This window comes from Ambystoma mexicanum, chromosome 10, assembly GCF_040938575.1.
Source record: "Ambystoma mexicanum isolate Mex_15411 chromosome 10, UKY_AmexF1_1, whole genome shotgun sequence".
Lineage (NCBI taxonomy): Eukaryota > Metazoa > Chordata > Amphibia > Caudata > Ambystomatidae > Ambystoma > Ambystoma mexicanum.
In genome coordinates this window covers 14,658,940-14,686,625 of record NC_090932.1, presented here as the reverse complement: position 1 = coordinate 14,686,625, position 27,686 = coordinate 14,658,940, and the positions used below count along the sequence as shown (strand labels likewise).

Sequence of the window (27,686 nt, the reverse complement as noted above, 5' to 3'; positions counted from 1 at the left end):
TGATCCTTTAGGGCAGAGCTCTCACGCCCTAATGATGACTCATCTGAGAGATTGATCCTTCAGGGCAGAGCTCTCAGACCCTAATGATGACTCATCTGGCGATTGATCCTTCAGGAAAGAGCTGTCAGACCCTAATGATGACTCATCTGAGAGATTGATCCTTCAGGGCAGAGCTCTCAGACCCTAATGATGACTCATCTGGAGATTGATCCTTCAGGGCAGGGCAGAGCTCTAAGGCCCTAATGATGACTCATCTGAGAGATTGATCCTTCAGGGCAGAGCTCTCAGGCCCTAATGAGGACTCATCTGGAGATTGATCCTTCAGGGCAGAGCTCTCAGGCCCTAATGATGACTCATCTGGAGATTGATCCTTCAGGGCAGAGCTCTCAGGCCCTAATGATGACTCATCTGAGAGATTGATCCTTCAGGGCAGAGCTCTCAGACCCTAATGATGACTCATCTGGCGATTGATCCTTCAGGGCAGAGCTCTCAGACCCTAATGATGACTCATCTGGAGATTGATCCTTCAGGGCAGAGCTCTCAGGCCCTAATGATGACTCATCTGGAGATGAATCCTTCAGAGCAGAGCTCTCGGACCCATCTGGAGATGGATCCTTCAGGGCAGAGCTCTCAGGCCCTAATGATGACTCATCTGAGAGATTGATCCTGCAGGGCAGAGCTCTCACGCCCTAATGATGACTCATCTGAGAGATTGATCCTGCAGGGCAGAGCTCTCAGGCCCTAATGATGACTCATCTGGAGATGAATCCTGCAGGGCAGAGCTCTCAGGCCCTCATGATGACTCATCTGGAGATTGATCTTGCAGGGCAGAGCTCTCAGGCCCTAATGATGACTCATCTGAGAGATTTATCTTGCAGGGCAGAGCTCACACGCCCTAATGATGACTCATCTGAGGGATTGATCCTTCAGGGCAGAGCTCTCAGGACCTAATGATGACTCATCTGTAGATTGATCCTTCAAGGAAGAGCTGTCAGGCCCTAATGATGACTCATCTGGAGATTGATCCTTCAGGGCAGAGCTTTCAGGCCCTAATGATGACTCATCTGGAGATGGATCCTTCAGGGCAGAGCTCTCAGGCCCTAATGATGACTCATCTGGAGATTTATCCTTCAGGGCAGAGCTCTCAGGCCCTAACGATGACTCACCTGGAGATTGATCCTTCAGGGCAGAGCTCTCTGGCCCTAATGATGACTCATCTGAGAGATTGACCCTTCAGCGCAGAGCTCTCAGGCCCTAATGATGACTCATCTGGAGATTGATCCTTCAGGGCAGAGCTCTCAGGCCCTAATGATGACTCATCTGGAGATGGATCTTTGAGGGCAGAGCTCCTAGGCCCTAATGATGACTCATCTGAGAGATTGATCCTTCAGGGCAGAGCTCTCAGGCCCTAATGATGACTCATCTGGAGATTGATCCTTCAGGGCAGAGCTCTCAGACCCTAATGATGACTCACCTGGAGATTGATCCTTCAGGGCAGAGCTCTCAGACCCTAATGATGACTCATCTGGAGATTGATCCTTCAGGGCAGAGCTCTCAGGCCCTAATTATGACTCATCTGAGAGATTGATCCTTCAGGGCAGAGCTCTCACGCCCTAATGATGACTCATCTGAGAGATTGATCCTTCAGGGCAGAGCTCTCAGACCCTAATGATGCTGATGACGGGTGGCAGGAACTTAAGGGAGGTTCATATTTTAAGAGATAGCCACTGGGGATATTTCATGGCTTCATTGGATAAGGTGCAGTATCCCCCATTTTCCCATGAGAAAGTCCCCATTACCCAATTCCCTAATGGCTATTCACATGCATCCGTTCCCCCTATAGGAAAAGTAAATAAACCATTTTTCAACACCCTGCAGGCCAAACTACCTTCCATAACCTGAAGAGTAAAAACTCCCCAAAAACATTTCAGTTCTAGTTTTCCTTCATGTAGAACTGATCTTCCATGTGGAATCTTTGAGAACCCCCCCTCCACCAAGTACTATGCATCAGAAACAATCAATGGACTTCAATTCCCACAAACACCTAAAACATCAGTTAATATAAGTGGAGTTCAATTCCCACAACCACCTAAGTACTGAGACGAGGAGGATGAAGGAATTGATACAGAGCAACAAACGTAATGAGCGTGTAGTTGTTGGAGGAAAACACCTGTATGCAGACCTTTAAAAATGGTATTGAACTAAAGAAGCAGGCAGCTCATGAGAAGACGTGGCATGTCTATTGAAGGGGGACAAAGGCTGGAGGCACAAACCAGTGTGCGAAAGCTGGAGGCACAAGCCCGTGTGCAGAAGCTGGAGGTGTGAGCCGGTGTGACAAAGCGAAGTGGCTCGCCAGCAGAAAAGGGAAGAAATGGGAAGCGTGAAAGGTGTGCCATGGAGACGCCAGGAAGCGCGAGAGTGACCCTGGGCATTCTGCAGCCAGTAGAAGCAGCGGGAGGCATAGAGAAGCCAGCCTGCAGGAGCACGAGAGAAGTCAGAGTCACCCAGATTGGGGAAAAAAGCAGCAAAAGAATGCTGCATAAGCACGAGTAAGGCCCAAGACGCTACACAGAGCCGGTGAGTCTGCCAGAGCAGAGTGCGCACCCCGGGCGGTTTTGGCAACCTCACCAAAGAGAATTTGAACATTGTGAAGTTATGGAAAGTGAAATATTAAAAGGATTCTTTGTGAAGCAAAAGGGCAGAGTGCAGGTCCGAACCACAATAGAAAATAATGCAAATGTGGAGAAAGCTTAAGTGAGACAAGTAGGTATACCGAGACAAGAAAGGTAAACGCTAATCGGTTGTAAAGAGAAGCTATGACATAAGAGAAAGTGCTGACCAGCATACACAAGGCAGTTGAGAGCACAAGACGAGAAGTCCTGGCAAGCATACACCACACAGTTGTGAGTGCAAGTAAAGTCCTGACAGGAGAGTACATGAGGCAGGTGTGAGTGCAAGAGAAATCCTGGAAGGAGAGTACATGAGACAGGTGTGAGTGCAAGAGAAATACTGGCAGGAGATTATATCAGGCAATAGGAAGTGCAAAAAGAGTCCTGTCATGGGAGTATAACAGGAAATTTGTAAACCTATGGGAAAGGACACAACAAGACAGTTTTTGTTGAACCAATAAGGAACTTCTTTTTAAAGAACGACTTATAAGGCTAAACAGCTTTATACCCATTGTGGGCCAAGAAAGACTCAACGAACTGTTAGTCCAAGAGACATTGTTATACCATTGAAGCATCCAGGACAAGGGAAGACCCCTCTGGAATGTTTTGTTTTTTAATCTTGGAGAACATATACTTTGGTGCTATTCTATTTTTATTCATGAACACTTTCTGGCTATACCAGAATAAAGACATTTCCCTTCTCACTTGGTTATTTGGTTTGTAGTGTGAGGGTCAGAATCGATTATTTGGTCACAAGGACGGCTTTTGATTTCTAACATCCTGACACCGACAGATCATTAATTTTTGGTTTCAGGCAGGGAAACTTCCTTTAGTGCAGGGTCAGAGGGATATTTTCCCAACCCATTTTATTTAATAAAAGTCTTTAACCAAAAACATAACAACTTTGTGACTTTCTTTCATTGCTGACCCCTCACAAACACCTTCTATTTAGTGAAAAGGCTACTGCAAATCGCATTCTGTTACTTTATGAAGGAATTTGGCCTCTATTTGTTTACAGAAACTCTTTGACTGTTTGATGACTGGAAATGTCCTTATCATTTATGCAAGGGATTCCTTCACCCCATAAATTATCCAGGCGAAAGTAAACATGTCTTCTAGTCCTCCCAAGCTTGGGAGTGATCACGTGTCCTTGCTATTTCCCTTTGACTTGCAGGCATTGCACAAAGACTTGTTGCAGTTGGTGCCGAATAAATCACCAATAATCAAAATAAATAAAATAGTGCTATGAACTGCACACATAAATTGAAATGTATATGTACTGTAACAAATATTTATAGGTTGGCTCAAGCCGTATCACCAAAGGAATGTTCTGGACCCATCAATATTATATCATTCGTCTTTTGTGAGCAGACATGAGGTTCCCGTTGTCTTACTTTGATATCTCATTTGCATGCACCAATCATGCTGTTCTTTACAGGTGACAACCTCCAGACAGCGCTAACCGTTGCCAGACACTCAGGGATGGTCTCGGAGAGAAGCAAGGCCATCCTGGTGGAAGCCAATGGGCCAGAAGGTTCCACACCGGCTTCGATGACCCTGCAGACGCGGGAGGATGAGAAAAGTAACGGACACATCACCAAAGTGAGTACCTCTTCTACCTCTCGAAGGGATAAATCCGATAAACAGTGTTGGTATGGCTTGTAAGGTACAGTAGCGGGTTACCAGTCAAATGGTCGAAAACATTTGGTCGACAGACAATTTGGTCGACACCATTTGGTCGAATGCCAAATGGTCGAATTTTCTTTTTTTTTTTTTTTACCCATTTTTTGTTTTTTTTTGGGGGGTCCCCCCCCCCAATCCCCTTTTTTTTCTTTTTTATTTTTTTCCCCCACACGAAAACCCACAAAACACATATATATATATAAAAAAAAAAAAAAATTCGACCATTTGGCATTCGACCAAATGGTGTCGACCAAATTGCAGTCGACCAGTTTGTCGTCGACCAGTTGACTGGACACCACAGTAGCGCTTATAGCCTAATGGTTCTTTATTACATGCAAATGTTGTAATGACCAGTGAAGATTAGTTTATATCCTACGGTCCCCTTAGCAACGCAAGAGTTGCATCAGAAGGCGGAAGGGGTGAGCAGCAGCAGAGAAACCCTTTTTGTGTGTGCGACGCCCCCAATGAGGACATAAGGACATATTCAATAGCAGTGACAAGAGCTGAATCAAGGCACTCCCCGGGGAAGTGAAGAGTGGAGGAGTATTCACGGCAGTTACAGTGACTCCATGATCCAACGTCGTAGAGCTGGTGGCACCTTCTCAACTTTCACCAGAGTGGCTGTCCCTTGGACATCTTAGCTCACCGAGGGTAGCTTGAACGAATAATGGAAGCTTTCAGAAGAGCCATGGGATGGACAAGAATGCAGGATAGTCCTGGATTACTTAGAATAAAGGCACGTTCAGGCAAAAGTGTCTCATATCAGCTGGTGAGGATGTGTATGCAGTGTAGCAGATAAATAAAACAGGTCTAGAAAGTGACACATATTAGGGGAGCAATCCTTAGTGTTTACCTGGCCCAGTAGGATTAACCACAGAGTGGAAGTTCAAGCAGCGCCTCTGAATAATTGACCTTTTCCTAGAGAGAGAGAGAGAGAGAAGGAGGGAGAGGGAGACAGAAAGAGAGAGATTTATAGAAGTAGAGAGACAGAGAAAGAGAGAAATATATATATTACATGGACGCGGTAGCGTCCATGTGGGTAATGGTTAAGTTGGTGTTTCCATAGGAAGAGCACTTTTTGGGTGGCTTATAACTTCGCTCCCTCTGGATGAATCCTCACCAAACTTTGTAAAGAAAGTATATGGCCCAGTCTGCATTTCTTTGCAAAGTTTGGAGAGGTTTGGTCCGGGGGGGGCAAAGTTATAGGGGGGGTCCCAAAACTTTTGTTTTTTCCTATAGACATAATGGGAAAAAACTTTGCGCACGGCTACAGCCCGAACTGCTGGACGGATTTACACCAAATTTGTGGCAGGAGCGGCGGCTTGGTCCCGAAAGCGTGCTTTTGCAAATTTGGTGTAAATCCGTCCAGTAGTTTTTAAAAAAATGACCAAAATGTAAGGCAAAAAAATTAGTGATATCTGTGTTCGCTTCGCGGACGGACTTCCCTGTTCGCTCCGCGGACAGCACCCCGATTGGCCCATGGGCTTGCGTCATGTCCACGGACATGCAGCGTGTTCGCTGATTGGACGGCGTGGGGTGTTGAGCGCGCCAGATTCTCTGTGGCGCCCGCCATCTTGTATTCGCCGTCGACCGCGGACAGCGCGGTGAAACTTGGATTCAAAATTGTATTTAGTGGAGTGTGTTGGTGTGTAAGAGTGTTTGGGGAGGGTGGGGGAGTATGAGATAGGTTCAATGTTTTGTTTTTTTATGTCCTATATGCTTTTGTTGTGTTCGATTTGTCCGCGGAGAACACAGCTGTTCTGACATTTTGTAAATAAACTAAATGGTGGGGTGTTCAGAGGACAGAGTATGTGTCCTTTTTGTTCGCAAGGAAGGTAAAATTGAGCTAAAAACACTTGCAGTGTATTTAAATGTTCGTAAATACACAAACTGGGGGTGTCCTGAGGAAGCTGTCCGTATTGTAATCTGTCATGTTGAATGTGTTCTAAGAACACTCGCGGTGTCCCGAAATGGTTGCAATTACACAAAATGGGGGTGCTCTGAGAACGTTGTTTGTATTGTTCGTTGTCAGGTTGAAAGTGTTCTACGAACCCTCCTTTTGTCCGCTGATAATACAATTTCCTATGGGCCTCACCCGACTTTTTGTCCACTAAAGAATCGATAAATCCGGCTGGTGTGCGCCGACATTATGTGATAATCCTATGACTGGCGCTATTGACCTGGCTGACTTGCTTTTGCGACACTAAATCATATCTCCCGCCCCTAAGCCTGATATTATCAAAGCATTCATATTCCCCGCCTCTCTCCGTGACGTTACAGGGTGCATCATCAAATGCGCCCAGTCGTCTCCAGTCCTAAGCGACTTTACACAGAACCCGGAAGACAACACACATTATGCCACAATTCGGAATATGAAACTATGATTTAAAAGCAAACAGTAAGATTGTAAATTTTGTAAAGTACATTTATTTGACATCAAATGTTTAGAGAATATTCAGCGATTTGCATTTGTCTTTGTTGTCGATCCGCAAAAGTGCATGTTGAGCCACGCGATGTTCCTTTGCGGTACAGAGGGTGTTAGATAAGCTTAGAACACAGTGCGCCACAATTCGGAATATGAAACTGTGGTTTAAAAGTGAACAGCAGGATTGTACATTTGGTAAAGTACATTTATTTCACATGAAATGTTTAGTGAATATTCAGCGATTTGCAATTGTCTCTGCTGTCGATCAGCAAAAGTTTATTTTGAGCATCACGCTGTTCCTTTGCGGTAGATAGGCTGTTGGTTTAAGATAAAAGCGGTAAATGGTCGCACTGATAATCGGACGGTTGCTCCAACAACGAGGAATTAGACCACCATAATGGTTGGTATGTTGCTTCTAGCCGCTAGTACTGCGTAAGGACATATTGGTCCTTGGCGATTGTCCCATAAAATGGTGAGGGTCATGAAGTTGCTTACATGGAGCTGCACCTGGCAGTTGAAAAATCCATCCGCTGGAGTCCGAAAATCGTGACATTGGCAAAATGGGGCAACATACCTGTTTTAAAAAACATAAATTAGTCTCACCAGCCGATCTTTATTTCTTTATTAAAAATATTCATTTTATTTATTAGGGCGTGAAACTATTTGCTAGCGAAAATAGTGCAAAGGAGTATGTTAATAATAAAATAATAATATTTTTGCATTTATATAGCGCTAAGAGCCATCAGGTATCTCAGCGCTGCTTATTATTACCCACGGTGTGTGGTGCTCATTTATCGACCATGGAAGGATGAAAGGCTGAGTTTGGCAGTGCCGGGATTTGAACCTACGTTAGCAAGCTGTGCACCGATGTCAAAGCGAGCGCTTTACTCGCTGTGCCACTTGACCGGCTACAGTCAAATGGCACAGCGAGTAGAGCGCTTGACCGGCTACAGACCGGTTAAATTATTTCTATTAACCCACCCTGTGTGGTCTGCTTTTTTCAGAGCCCTCTAAACGACAGGGGATCAATTTGGCGGTGATAGTGCGCGGTAGAAAACAATATGCCACATTGAATGAACAAGTACAACTTGACCGGGCTTTAACGCCACGCTATTGTTATTATATTCCGGTATAAAATAATCTAAAGGGTTACTTACATTATAATTGCATTTTCCATTGTCCAAGTGTAGTGCAGTCCCAAAATACGACTCCGCGTGTGCCAATGATCTTTCTCAAAGTGATATAATATTCAAAAGTGGTTTCGTTTCAGAAATTTCATCGTGTCTTACGTTTTTGCTACATTTCTTCAAAAGAAGTCTTTCAGCACAATCTCTGTCTGTCAAGGTAAAAAAAAAATAGAACCTTATACTGGGAGTCGTAGGCCTCTCCGTGCCGCGAGAAAAAAATGGAAGCAGCTCACCTTCACTGTGAACGAGCATAAATGCTTACTTTGCAACATTCTGTGTAAAGCCATCTGTGAGAACTTGCTGTTTACACTACATCTTTGTATATTGTTTGCGTGCTAATAAAAAAAGTTTGTTTAAGGGACGTTATGGTTCCAAGTAAAGCCGAAAACCCCCTGAAATTCGCTAGTTATGGTAAGCTAAGCAACCATAACTCGCGCCACCACCATGCACTGCTAAGACTAACACCCAGGACATCAAAGATGACATCGCAAATGTCATTGATGACATCACTGATGACATCACATGTGCATTTACTTTTCATGAAATTTGTGTACTAGGGATTTTTATTATAATATTGCGAAAAAAGTGTCAAGGATCATTGCAATAAATATCATACCATAATTAGTGCTTTGAACGATGCATTGATATAAATAGCATTGTATTATGGGGTTCTATCTGGTATACTGAGCTACTAATGGAGAAACATAGCATTGTGTGCATCGTACAAGATGAAAGTATAATATTTGTAATGTTAATATGTTGAATAATGAAATGATAATTGTCCTGAAATGTTCAAAAATAAACAAAATGGGGGTGTTCTGCACTATGGTGCTTTCTATTTGGGCAACGTCAGTGCCCCTACTTTGTTGGCTAATTTGGAACGCTTGGTTCAAGCCATAATGAAGATCCTTCCAAATGCGAAAGTAATTTTTTCTGGATTACTACCTAGGGCAATATGGGACATTGCTAGGTGTGTCATCAACCGAGGCATGTGTGCCTTCATGCTTAGAGCTGGTATATTCTTCTGTAATAATGAGAATATTGTTGCCAGTAATACTGTTAATTTTAAAGAAGATGGCATCTCTTTATCTTTTACGGGAAATGCCTTTTCTATTTTGGAATGTAAGGGTTGCTTTGGAGAAGGTTATGTGAAGATTTTAGGAGTAAAGTAAGAAAAAAAACAAGAAAAAAATACAAAATAACAGGTGTCTGTCAAGCATCTGTAAAAAAAAAAAAATAACGGCTCTTTTCAGAGCCAACTTCAAAGGGGAAATGGGGCGCACTATTTAAATTTACATTCACCACGCTCAGATTCTCGGTATGTCCGCGGACATGGCGGTAGTCCGCGGACAACAAAATTACTACGTGGGGGTTCAGTATGTTCTATGTTACATGTATATGAAGTCAGGGATATTATGGTTAAGTTGTGCCACTAAAAACCTATGAAATTCAGTGAAAAAACTTTGTTAAAGGGACGTTATGGTTAAGTTGCGCTACGAAAAACCTATGAATTTCAGTGTCAAAACGTTGTTAAAGGGACGTTATGGTTAAGTTGCGCTACTAAAAACCTATGAAATTCAGTGAAAAAACTTTGTTAAAGGGACGTTATGGTTAAGTTGCGCTACTAAAAACCTATGAAATTCAGTGAAAAAAATGTTGTTAAAGGGACGTTATGGTTCAAAGTAAAACCAAAAAACCCCTGAAATTCGGCAGTTATGGTAAGATAAGCAACCATAACTCACGCCACCGTGCACTGCTATGGAGCAGAACCACTCTGTAGAATGTTACCTTCTCTAGTTGTAGTTTAGCTGAAATGCAGTCTTTAGAAGCTGCCGATCACATACGTTGTCGACTGACGATAAGCTGAGTGTCCGGCACACTCGCTTCCCAGTGTCGCTGTGCATTCTGGGAACAGGCATCAAACATTTGTCGGAGAAGGAGTCTCAGTGACTATTGGCTTGGCTGGTCCTGATGGGTCAAGAGAACTGAGCAGATGGGTTTGACTCCCTCTTACAGAGCCTGTACCAGGGCCGAGCTTTCATGTCAGGAAAGAGTTTTTGAAAGGTGCAGGTTCCGGCAGTGTCCTCACGACTGGTATCCCGGATAGCATCTTCTTCTCTGAAATTGCCCCAGGATTGTACAAGTTAGTGGAGCATGACCTCCCTGTTTTTGGGGACTTTGGATATGGAGTAGGTTGTCTTTCGCTCCAATCGCAAGGTTGCATCCGTTCAAATATTCTGGAACATTGAACCTTTGCTGGATTCTTCCCCCACTTTCTCTCTGGTGTGGATTCAGGGACCTATCCCAGACATCGACCACAAATTGCTCCAACCTGGCACTGGCCATCACAGTCCTCACTCTCTGAAGCAGGCGGGAGCCATGACTATACATGGGCTTATTCCTAGCTCACTCACTCAAGCAAGAGCAAGGCACGGCTGGTGAACTCTGTGCTGTATTAAAGCAGGGGTACAGACTGCCACCAACCAGTGAAGACCCCACAGCTAGCCTCGCACAGAGAATCCAACAGGGAAAATGAGGTACATGGGGTCCCCTGACCAGGAGTTGCTAAGATTCCCTCATCGGTGACTTCACCAAAACACAAGCAAGCACTTCTTGTGTGAAGTTAGTTAGCAATGGCCTCATTGGGGATGCAAGGGCCTCCAGAAAGCCTGACACATCTCAGAAGAAGAAGTTCATTTCTCCTGCAGAACTGGTGGGAGATGTGTGGGAGCAGCGATGGAGCCCAGCATAGTTGCTGCTATATGAAGACAGCTGCCATGCATAGCATTTCTCGTGACTTAGAGAGAGCCACAACCATAGGTGGGGGGATGACGGTAACCTGTGGAGATGGACCCCACAAAGCCCCGGGGAGAGCACATTTCTGCATAAGGCAGGGCTTCCATTGCCTGGTGGAACACATCATATTAATGTCAGTGAGAAGCGATGGGCAACATGTAGAATGCATTCATCACATGGATGTATATGTGTGCAGGGCATATTTTACTGTTCACATCTGGCTGGGACCGTGGGATGTTGTCCCATCAGTAGGGGGGAAGATGTCACACTCAGCATGGGGGTGAGGGGCAGGGGGAAATGCTAGAGCAGTGGAGGGAGTTCTATGCAGTGTAATTGGTGGGGGCCTCGATGGTGAAGGCAAAGCTTTCTCGTTCCACAGCAGTTTGCCACGTGCACATATCATGGGGCACAGCGTGGTTGCCAGTTACCCTACTGTGACAAGGGTAACATTGCCATTGGCTTGCCGTAAAGGTAGGCGCCAGACACCCATTGCCAGCTCAGGGGATGTTCCAGCCCCTGCAGGGGACGCTCGAGGGACGTCCCACATAGCGTGGGTGCCCCTCTGGCAGCCCCCCTCCCCTCGTGGCCAGGCAGGTCACTTCCCCATCAGCTACGTCACGAGGAGGGGGGGCAGGCGTCTCCAGGGCGGGCATTTCTGGCCAGCCCTGGGGACAGCCTACAAATAACGGAGGAGGACTGGGCACGGCCTCTTTCAGTTCTCCTCCATCGAAGTATTGTTATTGTTATTGTTATTGTTATCTTGCATTTATATAGCGCCTTATATACCATTGGCATGGTCTGAAGGCGCTGGTAGGTTGAACGCCCTTGAGAACCGAAGTACGGATTAGTAGAGAGAGTAGAGAGAGTCAAAAGGTGCGTGTGAGCACCTGGTATGTGTGCAGCTCATGCGGAATCGGTGTAATAGCTGCTTCTTAGCGGTAGGTGTGGTGGTTGAGAGATCAGGAGAATGTGTTCGCTCTGGCAGGATTTGCCCAGACCGGAAGTGGCTGCGTTAGGTCTGAGGAGAACGCCTGGCTGGGGGGTGTGTAACCAGCAGTGTTTACTTAGAGTGATGTGGAGTGAGCGGCAGATGTTGATATGAGAACAGTTATACCGAATGGTGTCATAGTATCTCTGTGTTCTAGTTGAGTGGTGGTGTAAAGAAGAGAGTAGGCGTGGGGTGTGGTATGATATATGCTCTTTCAGATGTTCCCTGCATTCCAAAACATATTAGTCACGCAATTCTATGCTATCAGGTCCGTTCTATGCATTTTATTCACTTCAGCCGTTCAGGATTGTCCTACACATTCCTGTCATCCTCACACAACAGGGGCGGGGGAGGGCAATGGGGACTGACACCGGTATATCTGCTGTGCCGCCTTCCCCAGAGGTTGTGGCCCCAGGTTTCTTCTCATCACCCCATTCCTCTGCTTGCATGTCCATTGGCATGTGCGTAACTGTGCCAATGTTGTCAAGCATCGGATGTGTCAAGGATGTGGTGCAGGTCACAAGGTTCTACATGAAGCACCCGTGTTGTTGTATCGGCCTCCGAAACACGACATCAGGATGCCACATGTTTGCTGTACAGCTGCCGGGGTGGCCGGGGTGGCCCAGCACGCTGTGTTGTAAAGCCCCAGGCCTCCATGGCAGCATGTCGTTGGTCAGATGCCGAAGCATTGTCTGGGCATCGCCTTCACATGGCTGCGTTCATATGTGCATGATCTCTGTGTATTGGGGCACGTGTGTGATTCCCACTTACAGAGTTTCCATCTCATGGATCCCCATTGGTCGGTCTGATCTGTGGGCCATTATCCCTGGATGAATACCTGTTTATAGCGACCATTAACTTGCTCTCACAAATAGCACCGGCTCCACAATTCTGTGCAAACGTTTCGCACAGCCTGGTTTCTGGCAATCATGCATTGCTGTCGCTCATTGGCTTTGCCCTAATTGTTTAAAGCTCCTTTTGATTTCACTGTCAGGTTTATTCATACAGCACATTTCCTGTGTCCACGGTCCTGGACCTGATGAACAGGTCTGAACATTCAGCCACTGGAGATTATTGAAACATGCCTTGTAATCCTTCAAACATGCCTTGTAATGATTGAAACATATCGTTTAAAGATTGAAACATGCCTTTTAATTATTGAAACATGCCTTGTAATTATTGAAACCTGCCTTGTAATGATTGAAACCTGCCTTGTAATGATTGAAACATGCCTTGTGATGATTGAAACATGCCTTTGCAATTATTGAAACCTGCCTTGTAATGATTGAAACCTGCCTAGTATTGATTGAACCATGCCTTGTAATGCTGCCTGCACGTGCATGGCATTGACTCTTCCTTTGCTAGCAGGACATCCTCATTAGCGTGGAGGGGCAGGACCCCCCTAAATACACGGAGAAGGAGTTCCACTTTGCCATGAGCGGAAAGTCCTACCAGGTCATAGTTCAGCATTTCTACAGCCTGCTTCCAAAAGTAAGTGATGCCAGCAAAGGACATGTGACAGCCATTCTTCATACCATAGTGTTCCTAGCAGTCTAGGATGTGTACAGTGCACGTGTCAGATCATTTTTAATTTGATCAATTTCTTGAAATAATTTAGTTCACGACAGTAGAAATATTAAGGTTTACATTAACAACGTTTCTGATCTAGATCATTTCTCTAGCTCTGATGATCTATCAGTTGTTAAACTCATTCACATCACCTCAATCCTTCGAGAACTGAGCGCCTATTCTTTCCAGCTTTTCTCTCCTCCTCCCCATTCTTGTTTGCTTCATCTCTTCATTTCTGATTGTCTGCGGATTTTCTCTCCTCCTCCCCGTTCTTGTTTGCTTCATCTCTTCACTTCTGATTGTCTGCTGCTTTTCTCTCCTCCTCCCCATTCTTGTTTGCTTCATCTCTTCACTTCTGCTCGTCGCTGGCTTTTCTCTCCTCTTCCCCGGTTCTTGTTTGCTTCATCTCTTCACTTCTGCTCGTCGCTGCCTTATCTCTCCTCCTCCCTGTTTTGTTTGGTTAATGTCTTCATTTCTGCTCGTCACTGGCTTTTCTCTCCTCCTCCGTGTTCTTGTTTGGTTAATCTCTTCACTTCTGCTCATTGCTGGCTTTTCTCTCCTCCTCTCTGTTCTTGTTTGGTTCAACTCTTCACTCTGCTCGTTTCCGGCTTTTCTCTCCTCCTTGTTCTTGTTTGCTTCATCTCTTCACTTCTGCTCGTCGCTGGCTTTTCTCTCCTCCTCCCTGTTCTTGTTTGGTTCATCTCTTCACTCCGCTCGTTTCTGGCTTTTCTCTCCTCCTTATTGTTGTTTGCTCCATCTCTTCACCTCTGCTCGTCGCTGACTTTTCTCTCCTCCTCCCTGTTCTTGTTTGGTTCATCTCTTCACTCCGCTTGTTTCTGGCTTTTCTCTCCTCCTTATTGTTGTTTACTCCATCTCTTCACTTCTGCTTGTCGCTGACTTTTCTCTCCTCCTCCCTGTTCTTGTTTGGTTCATCTCTTCACTCCGCTCGTTTCCGGCTTTTCTCTCCTCCTTGTTCTTGTTTGCTTCATCTCTTCACTTCTGCTCGCCGCTGGCTTTTCTCTCCTCCTCCCTGTTCTTGTTTGGTTCATCTCTTCACTCTGCTCGTTTCCGGCTTTTCTCTCCTCTTTTCTTGTTTGCTTCATCTCTTCACTTCTGCTAGTCGCTGGCTTTTCTCTCCTCCTCCCTGTTCTTGTTTGCTTCATCTCTTAACTTCTGCTCGTCGCTGGCTTTTCTCTCCTCCTCCCTGTTCTTGTTTGGTCAATCTCTTCACTTCTGCTCGTCGCCTCCTCCCCGGTTCATCTCTTCACTTCTGCGCGTCGCCGGCTTTTCTCTCCTCCTCCCCGGTTCATCTCTTTACTTCTGCTCGTCGCTGGCTTTTCTCTCCTCCTCCCCGTTCTTCTTTGCTTCATCTCTTGCTTTACTGCTTAAGCTTCCCCTTTCTTGCTGGCCTCCAGTTTTGTTTTCTTTGCATCGTATATAAATGAATTCCTGGTCATGCTCTCCCTTATCGGTCTCCCTTGGTATCAGTGTCTGCACCATCTCGGACACTTGGTTCTTCCACTCAATTTCTACTCCCAGTTCCTTCTCCTCCTTCTGCGCAATCTTTTTTTCTCTCATTGTCTCCTGCTCCTACCCTGTAGAAGGACTTCCTTTATATGTTCGTCCCTCGTCTGCGTTAGCAAGTTTCTCTTCTCCTCTCAAACGTTCTCACTTCTCCTGAATACAATTGTTCTGCTTGTTTTATGAATTTTGCAACTTGTTCTAATGATTGCAACCGTTTTTTTAAATGTTATACGGCGCTTTGCCAAACGAGGTATGTACATTCAAACAAATAAACAATAAAAAAAACGTTATGGCTTCCGCACAGTTCCTCTTTCAAAAACCACCCATTTTTAAGATGCAAGTCTCTGTAAGATCATTTTTTGTCCCACTGTCGCTCACATTTACAGGAACAAAGTGGACCATGATCACGTCGCCATCTGTAAGGAAGCACAGATGCTTCACTTTGGGGTAAACTGTTAGTTACTCTCCGATGGGAGAGGTGGGTTGGTCTCCTGTCAGGGTAGAGATTCGTTTTACATCCAGGATTGAGGGGGCTTAGGCATGTAAAATGGGTCGATTTGTATGTCAATGTATTAAGCTGGCAGTTCAGAAGAAGACCGTCCAACAGGGAGATGCGGCGTCAGAGATGCAGAGACCTTTCTGCCGACCTTCAACTTTTCTTCTATCAATTACCATCTACTCCTGAGCTCTCTCTATCAATGCCTCTTTCTCCATCCACCCATGTATTCCTTATCTAACTCCTACATCCACCTCCTTCATCTATCACCAAAAGGAAATTAAAATCATACTTGTCTGCATGCCGGTACCATGTCGCGTCCTCGTCGACCCATACCCTCTCTCCTGCAATGCCCCACTACATTAATTTCTGCAGTTGCTACCTCCATTGGCAAATACTATCCTGCTCCCCATGTTGGCCCCGCTCTCACCAATGGATCACTCCAGCCAACGAACAGCCAAACTCAACCATGCCTCTGGACCGTCCCTTCCAAGGATTGGTCTCTTACTCATCTTGATGCCTAAAAAGGCTCTACTTATATGGCTCTGGACTCTGCTAAATCCTGCAACTACACTGATTCCATAGCCCCTGGACTCCACTAAATCCTCCAACTACACTGATTCCATAACCCCTGGACTCTGCTAAATCTGCAAAACTACACTGATTCCATAGCCCCTGAACTCCACTATATCCTGCAACTACAATGATTCCATAGCCCCTGGACTCTGCTAAATCCTGCAACTACACTGATTCCATAGCCCCTGCACTCCGCTAAATCCCCCAACTACACTAATTACATAGCCCCTGGACTCCGCTAAATCCTCCAACTGCACTGATTCCATAGCCCCTGAACACATTAAATCCTGCAACTACATTGATTCCATAGCCCCTGAACTCCACTAAATCCTGCAACTACACTGATTCCATAGCCCCTGGACTCTGCTAAATCCTGCAACTACACTGATTCCATAACCCCTGGACTCCGCTAAATCCTCCAACTACACTGATTCCATAACCCCTGGACTTCGCTAAATCCACCAACTACACTAATTCCATAGCCCCTGGACTCCGCTAAATCCTTCAACTGCACTGATTCCATAGCCCCTGGACTCATTAAATCCTGCAACTACACTGATTCCATAGCCCCTGGACTCCACTAAATCCTCCAACTACACTGATTCCATAACCCCTGGACTCTGCTAAATCTGCAAAACTACACTGATTCCATAGCCCCTGAACTCCACTAAATCCTGCAACTACACTGATTCCATAGCCCCTGAACTCCACTAAATCCTGCAACTACACTGATTCCATAGCCCCTGGACTCCACTAAATCCTCCAACTACACTGATTCCATAACCCCTGGACTCTGCTAAATCTGCAAAACTACACTGATTCCATAGCCCCTGAACTCCACTAAATCCTGCAACTACACTGATTCCATAGCCTCTGAACTCCACTAAATCCTGCAACTACACTGATTCCATAGCCCCTGGACTCCACTATATCCTGCAACTACACTGATTCCATAGCCCCTGGACTCTGCTAAATCCTGCAACTACACTGATTCCATAGCCCCTGCACTCCGCTAAATCCCCCAACTACACTAATTCCATAGCCCCTGGACTCCGCTAAATCCTCCAACTGCACTGATTCCATAGCCCCTGAACACATTAAATCCTGCAACTACACTGATTCCATAGCCCCTGGACTCCACTAAATCCTCCAACTACACTGATTCCATAACCCCTGGACTCTGCTAAATCTGCAAAACTACACTGATTCCATAGCCCCTGAACTCCACTAAATCCTGCAACTACACTGATTCCATAGCCCCTGGACTCATTAAATCCTGCAACTACACTGATTCCATAGCCCCTGGACTCCACTAAATCCTCCAACTACACTGATTCCATAACCCCAGGACTCTGCTAAATCTGCAAAACTACACTGATTCCATAGCGCCTGAACTCCACTAAATCCTGCAACTACACTGATTCCATAGCCCCTGGACTCCACTAAATCCTCCAACTACAGTGATTCCATAGCCCCTGGACTCCGCTAAATCCTCCAATAACACTGATTCCATAACCCCTGGACTCTGCTTAATCCTCCAACTAAACTGATTCCATAACCCCTGGACTCCACTAAAACCTGCAACTACACTGATTCCATAGCCCCTGGACTCCGCTAAATCCTGCAACTACACTGATTCCATAGCCCCTGGACTCCACTAAATCCTCCAACTACATGGATTCCATAACCCCTGGACTCTGCTAAATCCGCAAAACTACACTGATTCTATAGCCCCTGGACTCGGCTAAATCCTCCAACTACACTGATTCCATAGCCCCTGGACTCTGCTAAATCCTCCAACTAAACTGATTCCATAGCCCCTTTCCGCTCTCACCCCTCCAAACTTTACATGACTCGCAAGGCCCTTCTTTCCTTCCTATAAACCACTGCACTTAACTGCACCGGCAGTGGAGACCTTTGTCTAGTCTCTGTGTGTCCTTGGAATGTGCCTTCCATGCTACGCTTTCATTAACCTGCAACACATGTCAAGCTGGGGTCCTTCCTCTGCCTTGTACCCCACCCCTTCCCAAGCCACCAGGACGCAGATCAGTCTTATGTCTGGGTAGGAGGTCAGACTTCTTGGCTGATTCGTGTTCATGTTGTTTAAGGTTGGCCTGGAACTGGAAAGACATCGCCATGGCTTTGCAGTGCAGAGGGGGACTGGTTATTTGTCTAAAAGTGGGAAGTGTGGGGGTTCTTTATTTTATTTTATTGAGCATGTGTTGGGCGCCTTATACAACAGAATTGTGTTCTACTTGTGTTTCAAAGGGTTCTCTCGCTGCCCGGGTTGTTAGGGTGGAGCTTCATGTCCACGTGGTCATGTGTTGACCCGCCAGAGCCAGTGGGGGACAGCAATTTTCCCAAATAATGTATTAATGAGGTCCTGAGGGATCGCTGTAAGGAAAGGCGCATGGGAGGAGCGCTGCCGGCAAGGTCTGTTTGTGGGCTGGGGCCTGATCTGTTTCAGGATTTCATGTTGTCTGGAAACAGATCCTATTTATTAGCTGAGTTCCAGCAGAGTAGCAGACCTGTGAGCAGGGCACCCAGCTGGCCAGCTGCTTCTACCCAGGGGCCATGACCAGCCTGTGCCTTAAGACATGTATCACTTTGCATACATACATTAGATAGCACACCAACCAGATCTAAAGCATTTCAGGGTCAAGGAAGAGCAAAAGCTTGGACTTTCGTCCACATGCTCTGCAGCTTTCATGGAGGATTAAGGTGCAAGTTGGAGCCAGCGAACAGAGCAAGTAGAGTTCCAGTATTTAGAATGCAGGCTGCAGAGGACGAGGAGTGTGGATGCGCGCAAAGCTCTCCAGTACTTGGCAAGTGAAGGTTGGGGGCGGCAGTGAACAAAGGCATCTGTAGGTCAGGCATAAGATCTTGAAGTGCACACACTTTATTACGAAGCGAGCCTGGCTAGCAGCTCTTATTTACTCATGTCATCTGAACCCCAGGGCAATTTACTGTGCATATTTTGCACAAGTTGGAGATTACCCAGTTGGTCTTCAGGAGCGCCAGCATGGAGTGATTGCATTAGAGTGCAGGAATGGGGCCAGAACCATGCACATCTAGCGGGGCTGAAAACCTATAGTGATTATGTAGAATGCCTGACCCCTTATTTACAGTCTCAGAAGGACCTCCTTTGGTCACCGTCCCCAGCATTAAGAAGGCTGGCTATACTCCTGCCCTCAGTCCGCCTCTGTCTACACACCTCATGCTGCTAGCTTCATCCTGCCTCTGTCTACACACACCTCAAGCTGCTACCTTCAGTCCGCCTCTACCTACACACCTCATGATGCTACTCTCAGTCCGCCTCTGTCTACACACACCTCAAGCTGCTACCTTCAGTCCGCCTCTACCTACACACCTCATGATGCTACTCTCAGTCCGCCTCTGTCTACACACACCTCAAGCTGCTACCTTCAGTCCGCCTCTACCTACACACCTCATGATGCTACTCTCAGTCCGCCTCTGTCTACACACACCTCAAGCTGCTACCTTCAGTCCACCTCTACCTACACACCTCATGATGCTACTCTCAGTCCGCCTCTGTCTGCACACCTCATGCTGCTAGGTTCATCCTAATATTAACACAAGGTACTAGTACGTATGTAGGTTGGCCTATAGGAAGGTGTGAATGAATTAAGGTCCTACCCCTGGTCCAAACCTAAGTACCCCTTTGGGGTAATAGCATCTACATATAATTAGTATCCATCATAGGACAACACATCAAGGATAGTCATGCAAATTATTGTAAGTTAAAGACAAAACTTTATGTGCAAACATCCGTACAAATACAATCAATAAAACATTTACAAGGTTACATACATATGAAAAACAATCCTTCTTAGTATGGATCAGAATGCAAAATTGCTAAACAGAAATCATGAATGTTAGATAAAAAAGAAAGAAGGAAAAATGGAAAAATCAATGAGACATAAACCAAAATAAGGAAATATTTCTCCCAATGTAGAGACATCAACACTGGAAAAAGGTAACAAATACTTTTTTCAACATTATATGATCATAGTAAGTATCAGTAACACCCCAGTGGGAATATTTGTTCATACACCAATGGGGTGGGGTCTGCCAACGCATGAGGGGGAAGAAAGGGAAGTAAGAAAAATGCTGATATTCCCAAACAACGAATAAGGCTGATTCAATAGACAGTGATCTACGAAAACCAACTGGGATACTGAACAAGTGTTACTGTAGATCCTGGCTAACTGAAAAAACAACAAAACATAAATTGTTGTAAACAAGAGGTCCAATATGGGTCAGATGTTATTCTGAGGGACCTTCAATCCCCTCTAGGCAATATTGCGTTTCGGCGGTACCAGCTCCGCCTTCATCAGGGCAGAAATAGCAAGACCCTGTGGGAAACAAGAGAGAGAAATAGAGAGAAAGGAATGTTTTAGTAAGAAAAGAACTGAATGAAAGAGAGAAAACATGTCCAAAAGATGATGCAGAGAATGATTTATGTGGAACAAAATTGTGTAGATGAATCGCTAAAGTCAAAAACTTGCAAAATGCATGATCTTGGTCATGTTTGCAACTCACTTCATGCCAAAGTCTAAATTTCCTAAACTGTTGGGATCACCTGGTAACATGCTATTGTGACCCCCCCATAGGAAAATAAAAGGACCTGGCCAGAAAACCCCTTTCTGCTAACAACAACGCTGGGGACTTAGAACACACCACTCGTGACCCGCCTACCCCGGGGGGGGGGAAATTGAGGCAAAAAGAGAGTGCAATAAAATTGAAATTAAAACCCCAATGGGGCATAAGTGAATAATCTAAGCATGAGAATATTGTTACCTTGAGCGTGATCCTATGCTACGCTCAACGAAAGAGGTGAGCCCATTGTTGCTTGTTGGACACTGGCTGAATCCTGTATGGTGACAATCGAGTCGGCAGTTGCCTCCCAAGGGAGATTATATCACCAGATGTATATGAGGTCTGTTGAAAAAAGCCAACCTAGACAGACAGAGAGGGAAACAAAACCCAAATTGAAGGGCAGTTTGCTTTCAAGTTATGAAGCCAAAACGAAATTATTTGTGTGTAAAAAAAGAGGAAATTATTTTTTATATTGTTGTTTTATTAGTACAGGTAATTCAGTACCTGTGATAAGGTGTAGCTGAGATCCGTAGCGAAAAAGCTTAGGCAGGAAGGGAGTGGAGGGGAAAGGACCGCCTCCAGCTGGCGTCTGTATCGCGCTGCAAAATCTGCTGCGACTGGCTCCTAGAATGTGGAAAGGCAGCCTTTCTATTTAGGTGGACGCCATGACGTGTGGAGGCGGGCGTGTGGGGCCGGTGTCTGGTAGCGGGCGGGGTATCCAATCAGGACCCTGTATGCCCGCCAAGTGGCAGGGGGAGTGTGTCCTGCCTAGCCTATCAGAGGGGAGGGAGAGTTTTAGTCGGGTTGTAATAAATACACCGCGGCGTAGACCAAACAAGTGATGGATGTTAAAGCCGGTATCCGCCTCGAGACATCGAGGGGATCATGTTTCTTCGTGCCGCCTCTGACTAATGAGCGGCCCAAGGGCATGCTGGTCTCCAGGGACCAGTACTGGAGCGGACACCCCCGGAGCGGACACCCCCTAGTGCTATGGTTGGGGCCCTCCTGACCGGCTCCCAAGGTAATTAGACTGTTGTGCCATGGGGAAATTAACTGGGCATGAAAAACTGCCAGGTAAGGAAGCAAAATGTTGGGTGTGCATGAGGACAGTGTATGCACACCGGGACTGAATAGTTGTGTGGAAGCCGTCCCGGATAAGAATGTGCATATCATGTTAAGTAAAATACTCCGCTCAAAAAATATTGTTAAACAAGAAACTCTGTTAGCGGTGAAGGATTCAAGCAGGAGGTAACTCATTGAGACCATTGTCTAGCTTCATCCTGCCTCTGTCTACACACACCTCAAGCTGCTACCTTCAGTCTGCCTCTGTCTACATACACCTCATCCTGCTACCGTCAGTCCGCCTCTGTCTACACACCTCATGCTGCTAACTTCAGTCCGCCTCTGTCTACACACCTCATGATGCTACCCTCAGTATGACTCTGTCTGCACACCTCATGCTGCTACCTTCAGTCTGCCCCTGTCTGCACACCTCATGCTGCTACCTTCAGTCTACCTCTGTCTACACACCTCCTGCTGCTACCTTCAGTCTGCCTCTGTCTACACACACCTCATGCTGCTACCTTCAGTCCGCCTCTATCTACACACCTCATGCTGCTCTTCAGTACGCCTCTGTCTACACACATCATCCTGCTACCTTCTGTCCGCCTCTGTCTACACACACCTCATGCTGCTACCTTCAGTCCGCCTCTGTCTACACACCTCATGCTGCTACCTTCAGTCCGCCTCTGTCTACACACCTCATGCTGCTATGTTCAGTCCGCCTCTGTCTACACACCTCATGCTGCTACCTTCAGTCCGCCTCTGTCTACACACGTCATGCTGCTACCTTCAGTCCGCCTCCGACTACACACACCTCATGTTGCTACCTTCAGTTTGCCTCTGTCTACATACCTCATGCTGCTACCTTCAGCCTGCCTCTGTCTACACACCTCCTGCTGCTACCTTCAGTCTGCCTCTGTCTACACACCTCAAGCTGCTACCTTCAGTCCGCCTCTGTCTACACACCTCATGCTGCTACCTTCAGTCCGCCTCTGTCTACACATCTCATGCTGCTACCTCATTCCGACTCTGTCTACACACGTCATGCTGCTACCTTAGTCCGCCTCTGTCTACACACCTCCTGCTGCTACCTTCAGTCCGCCTCTGTCTAAACACCTCATGCTGCTACCTTCAGTCTGCCTACACACCTCATGCTGCTACCTTCAGTCTGCCTCTGACTACACACCTCATGCTGCTACCTTCAGTCTTCCTCTGTCTACAAACCTCATGCTGCTACCTTCAGTCTGCTTCTGTCTACACACCTCATGCTGCTACCTTCAGTTTGCCTCTGTCTACACACTTCATGCTGCTACCTCCAGTCTGTCTACACACCCCATGCTGCTACGTTCAGCCTGCCTCTGTCTACAAACCTCATGATGCTGCCCTACACACCTCAAGCTGCTACCTTCAGTCCGCCTCTGTCTACACACCTCATGCTGCTACCTTAATTCCGACTCTGTCTACACACGTCATGCTGCTACCTTCAGTCCGCCTCTGTCTACACATCTCCTGCTGCTACCTTCAGTCCGCCTCTATCTACGCACACCTCATGCTGCTACCTTCATTCCGACTCTGTCTACACACGTCATGCTGCTACCTTCAGTCCGCCTCTGTCTAAACACCTCATGCTGCTACCTTCAGTCTGCCTACACACCTCATGCTGCTACCTTTAGTCTGCCTCTGTCTACACACCTCATGCTGCTACCTTCAGTCTGCCTCTGTCTACAAACCTCATGCTGCTACCTTCAGTCTGCTTCTGTCTACACACCTCATGCTGCTACCTTCAGTTTGCCTCTGTCTGCACACTTCATGCTGCTATCTCCAGTGTGTCTACACACCCCATGCTGCTACATTCAGCCTGCCTCTGTCTACACACATCATGCTGCTACCTTCAGTCTGCCTCTGTCTACAAACCTCATGATGCTGCCCTACACACCTCAAGCTGCTACCTTCAGTCTGCCTCTGTCTACACACCTCATGCTGCTACCTTCATTCCGACTCTGTCTACACACGTCATGCTGCTACCTTCAGTCCGCCTCTGTCTACACATCTCCTGCTGCTACCGTCAGTCCGCCTCTATCTACACACACCTCATGCTGCTACCTTCATTCCGACTCTGTCTAAGCACGTCATGCTGCTACGTTCAGTCCGCCTCTGTCTACACACCTCCTGCTGCTACCTTCAGTCCGCCTCTGTCTAAACACCTCATGCTGCTACCTTCAGTCTGCCTACACACCTCATGCTGCTACCTTCAGTCTGCCTCTGTCTACACACCTCATGCTGCTACCTTCAGTCTTCCTCTGTCTACAAACCTCATGCTGCTACCTTCAGTCTGCTTCTGTCTACACACCTCATGCTGCTACCTTCAGTTTGCCTCTGTCTACACACTTCATGCTGCTACCTCCAGTCTGTCTACACACCCCATGCTGCTACGTTCAGCCTGCCTCTGTCTACACACATCATGCTGCTACCTTCAGTCTGCCTCTGTCTACAAACCTCATGATGCTGCCCTACACACCTCAAGCTGCTACCTTCAGTCCGCATCTGTCTACACACCTCATGCTGCTACCTTCATTCTGACTCTGTCTACACACGTCATGCTGCTACCTTCAGTCCGCCTCTGTCTACACATCTCCTGCTGCTACCTTCAGTCCGCCTCTATCTACGCACACCTCATGCTGCTACCTTCATTCCGACTGTGTCTACACACGTCATGCTGCTACCTTCAGTCCGCCTCTGTCTAAACACCTCATGCTGCTACCTTCAGTCTGCCTACACACCTCATGCTGCTACCTTCAGTCTGCCTCTGTCTACAAACCTCATACTGCTACCTTCAGTGTGCTTCTGTCTACACACCTCATGCTGCTACCTTCAGTTTGCCTCTGTCTACACACTTCATGCTGCTACCTCCAGTCTGTCTACACACCCCATGCTGCTACGTTCAGCCTGCCTCTGTCTACACACATCATACTGCTACCTTCAGTCTGCCTCTGTCTACAAACCTCATGATGCTGCCCTACACACCTCAAGCTGCTACCTTCAGTCCACCTCTGTCTACACACCTCATGCTGCTACCTTCATTCCGACTCTGTCTACACACGTCATGCTGCTACCTTCAGTCCGCCTCTGTCTACAGATCTCCTGCTGCTACCGTCAGTCCGCCTCTATCTACACACACCTCATGCTGCTACCTTCATTCCGACTCTGTCTACACACGTCATGCTGCTACCTTCAGTCCGCCTCTGTCTACACACCTCCTGCTGCTACCTTCAGTCCGCCTCTGTCTAAACACCTCATGCTGCTACCTTCAGTCTGCCTACACACCTCATGCTGCTACCTTCAGTCTGCCTCTGTCTACACACCTCATGCTGCTACCTTCAGTCTGCCTCTGTCTACAAACCTCATGATGCTGCCCTACACATCCCATGCTGCTACCTTCAGCCTGCCTCTGTCTACACACCTCATGCTGCTACCTTCAGTCTGCCTCTGTCTACAAACCTCATGATGCTGCCCTACACATCTCATGCTGCTACCTTCAGCCTGCCTCTGTCTACACACCTCATGATGCTACCTTCAGTCTGCCTCTGTCTACAAACCTCATGATGCTGCCCTACACATCTCATGCTGCTACCTTCAGCCTGCCTCTGTCTACACACCTCATGATGCTACCTTCAGTCTGCCTCTGTCTACAAACCTCATGATGCTGCCCTACACACCTCATGCTGCTACCTTCAGCCTGCCTCTGTCTACACACCTCATGCTGCTACCTTCAGTCTGCCTCTGTCTACAAACCTCATGATGCTGCCCTACACATCTCATGCTGCTACCTTCAGCCTGCCTCTGTCTACACACCTCATGATGCTACCTTCAGTCTGCCTCTGTCTACACACCTCATGATGCTACCTTCAGTCTGCCTCTGTCTACAAACCTCATGATGCTGCCCTACACATCTCATGCTGCTACCTTCAGCCTGCCTCTGTCTACACACCTCATGATGCTACCTTCAGTCTGCCTCTGTCTACAAACCTCATGATGCTGCCCTACACACCTCATGCTGCTACCTTCAGCCTGCCTCTGTCTACACACCTCATGCTGCTACCTTCAGTCTGCCTCTGTCTACAAACCTCATGATGCTGCCCTACACATCTCATGCTGCTACCTTCAGCCTGCCTCTGTCTACACACCTCATGCTGCTACCTTCAGTCTGCCTACACACCTCATGCTGCTACCTTCAGCCTGCCTCTGTCTACACACCTCATGATGCTACCTTCAGCCTGCCTCTGTCTACAAACCTCATGATGCTACACTCAGAGACTGGTACTCCACGTATTGTCAATCTTTATCAATTCTGGCAAGTGACCGAGGCACAGGGTGACCAAAAGACAAACCCACTAGGGCGAATGAGGGTGGAAAGGGGTAAGGGTTAGAACTTAGCTCTTTTGGCCATGTGGCCTGTTTATGCATTAGACCACAGGGCCCATTGTCTGAAGAAGCCAGCCCATCGCCTTGCCATCCTCTGCCCACTCGCGAGCAGCCATCTTCCGAGGGACTCTAAGATACTCTTTCTTTCACCCTTTGCTTTGCCCCTGCAGAGCGTCCTCCTGGTCTAGGTACAGGAGCTCGTCTACGATTCTGGATTCTCTGCGCACTTCTGGACCTGAATTCAAAGCAATGTTTCAACAGTTCCTGATCTGGCCAGGCAACAATGCGTTAATCAGGGGGGCTGGTGCTCCCCGTGCAATCCCAGGGGGGTCTCTGTACACGCAAATGAGAACACAAAGTACACACTATTATTGAAAACTAAATAGATCAAGAAGAAGTTCAGTATTTTGCCAAAAACCGCACCTGGACACATTTGTCAATAGATAGCCTCCAGGATTAGCCCATCTCAATGCTGCTCGTCCCAGGCAGCACCCCAGCCCACCCCTTTACTCTCTGTAATATGGATAATTCAGACTCAGCCATTCTTGCTAGTCCTCTTGTATCCCTGTGAAGCCTCCGACACCCGCCCACCCCCATTACTTCTCGATCAGCCACTGTCTCTGCATGTCCAAGAGGCCTGAGGTGCTGAGCTTGTCAGGATCAGCCACTGTCTCTGCATGTCCAAGAGGCCGGAGGTGCTGAGCTTGTCAGGATCAGCCACTGTCTCTGCATGTCCAAGAGGCCTGAGGTGCTGAGCTTGTCAGGATCAGCCACTGTCTCTGCATGTCCAAGAGGCCTGAGGTGCTGAGCTTGTCTGGCTCAGCCACAGAGCCCATGAAATAAACCTTCTCCTGGGCCTGTGGACCAGGCGCCTGGTAACTATGGGGTGCTGAAAGTTTCCCCACCTCACCCAACCTCCTCCCCGCCTCAGCATTCCCCTTGATAGACACCCGAGGTGGCTCCCACTCACTTTCCATTCCTACAAGGAGAAGCTGGCAGCCATGAACCCATTGCAGCCTGGGTGCCATCGAGAATAGTTTTGTGCGACCTAACATTGGTGAGTGTTACAACCACCAAAGAATATGGTGACTTGATCCTTCACCAGCAATGTGTTAAGCACCTGCTCTTTCACTCAGAACACTTTGGTGGGTGGAGAAGTGATACATGTAACCCAAGATCTAATGGTTAGAACGCGTTTTAAATCATATATCACAGGACAGGATGGGATTAATGCTGGTCTGTTCCCATGGGTATCACCACAATGGAAATTCAAGGTCCCAGAGCATGTGCAGATAAGAGAGAATACAGTGATCCACCGAGCAGTTCCATTCTCCCCACCCTCTGTAAAGATTTCCCTGTTCTTAAAAGTTCTTCAGTCCCCTGAAAAGACCTTCTCTCAAGATCGCAGAGTCCCAAATGTGTGTCCAACAGAACACAAGAACCAACCTTTAGAAGTCCTACCCTCCTCCAATAACAATCCGTCCAAAAACTTGCCAAAGTAAATGGTCCAATACTCTTGTATAAGTGTCACCAAAATCAATCCAATTCAACTAAATAATGGAGTGCCTCAGGTGCAGAAAAATAAGTAAATCTTTACTTAATTTATTTTGTAAAAATAACAGCTGAGAGAAAGACAACATAACTCTCTCAACCTGCTTGCATCGGGCCA

The 27,686-nt window shown here is 46.9% G+C and overlaps 1 protein-coding gene across 3 annotated transcripts in view; it reads left to right on the top strand.

The window, feature by feature from the left end:
- Window positions 1-27,686, top strand: part of LOC138491102 (probable cation-transporting ATPase 13A4) — a 995,403-nt gene that overhangs the window by 696,224 nt on the left and 271,493 nt on the right. Inside the window, exons 19-20 of one of the 3 annotated variants that reach the window (XM_069617421.1) lie at window positions 4,108-4,271; window positions 13,114-13,239. In XM_069617421.1, the coding sequence (XP_069473522.1) occupies window positions 4,108-4,271; window positions 13,114-13,239 (290 nt within the window). The remainder of the gene's footprint in view (window positions 1-4,107; window positions 4,272-13,113; window positions 13,240-27,686) is intronic. The other 2 variants (XM_069617422.1, XM_069617423.1) reach the window with 2 other exon arrangements.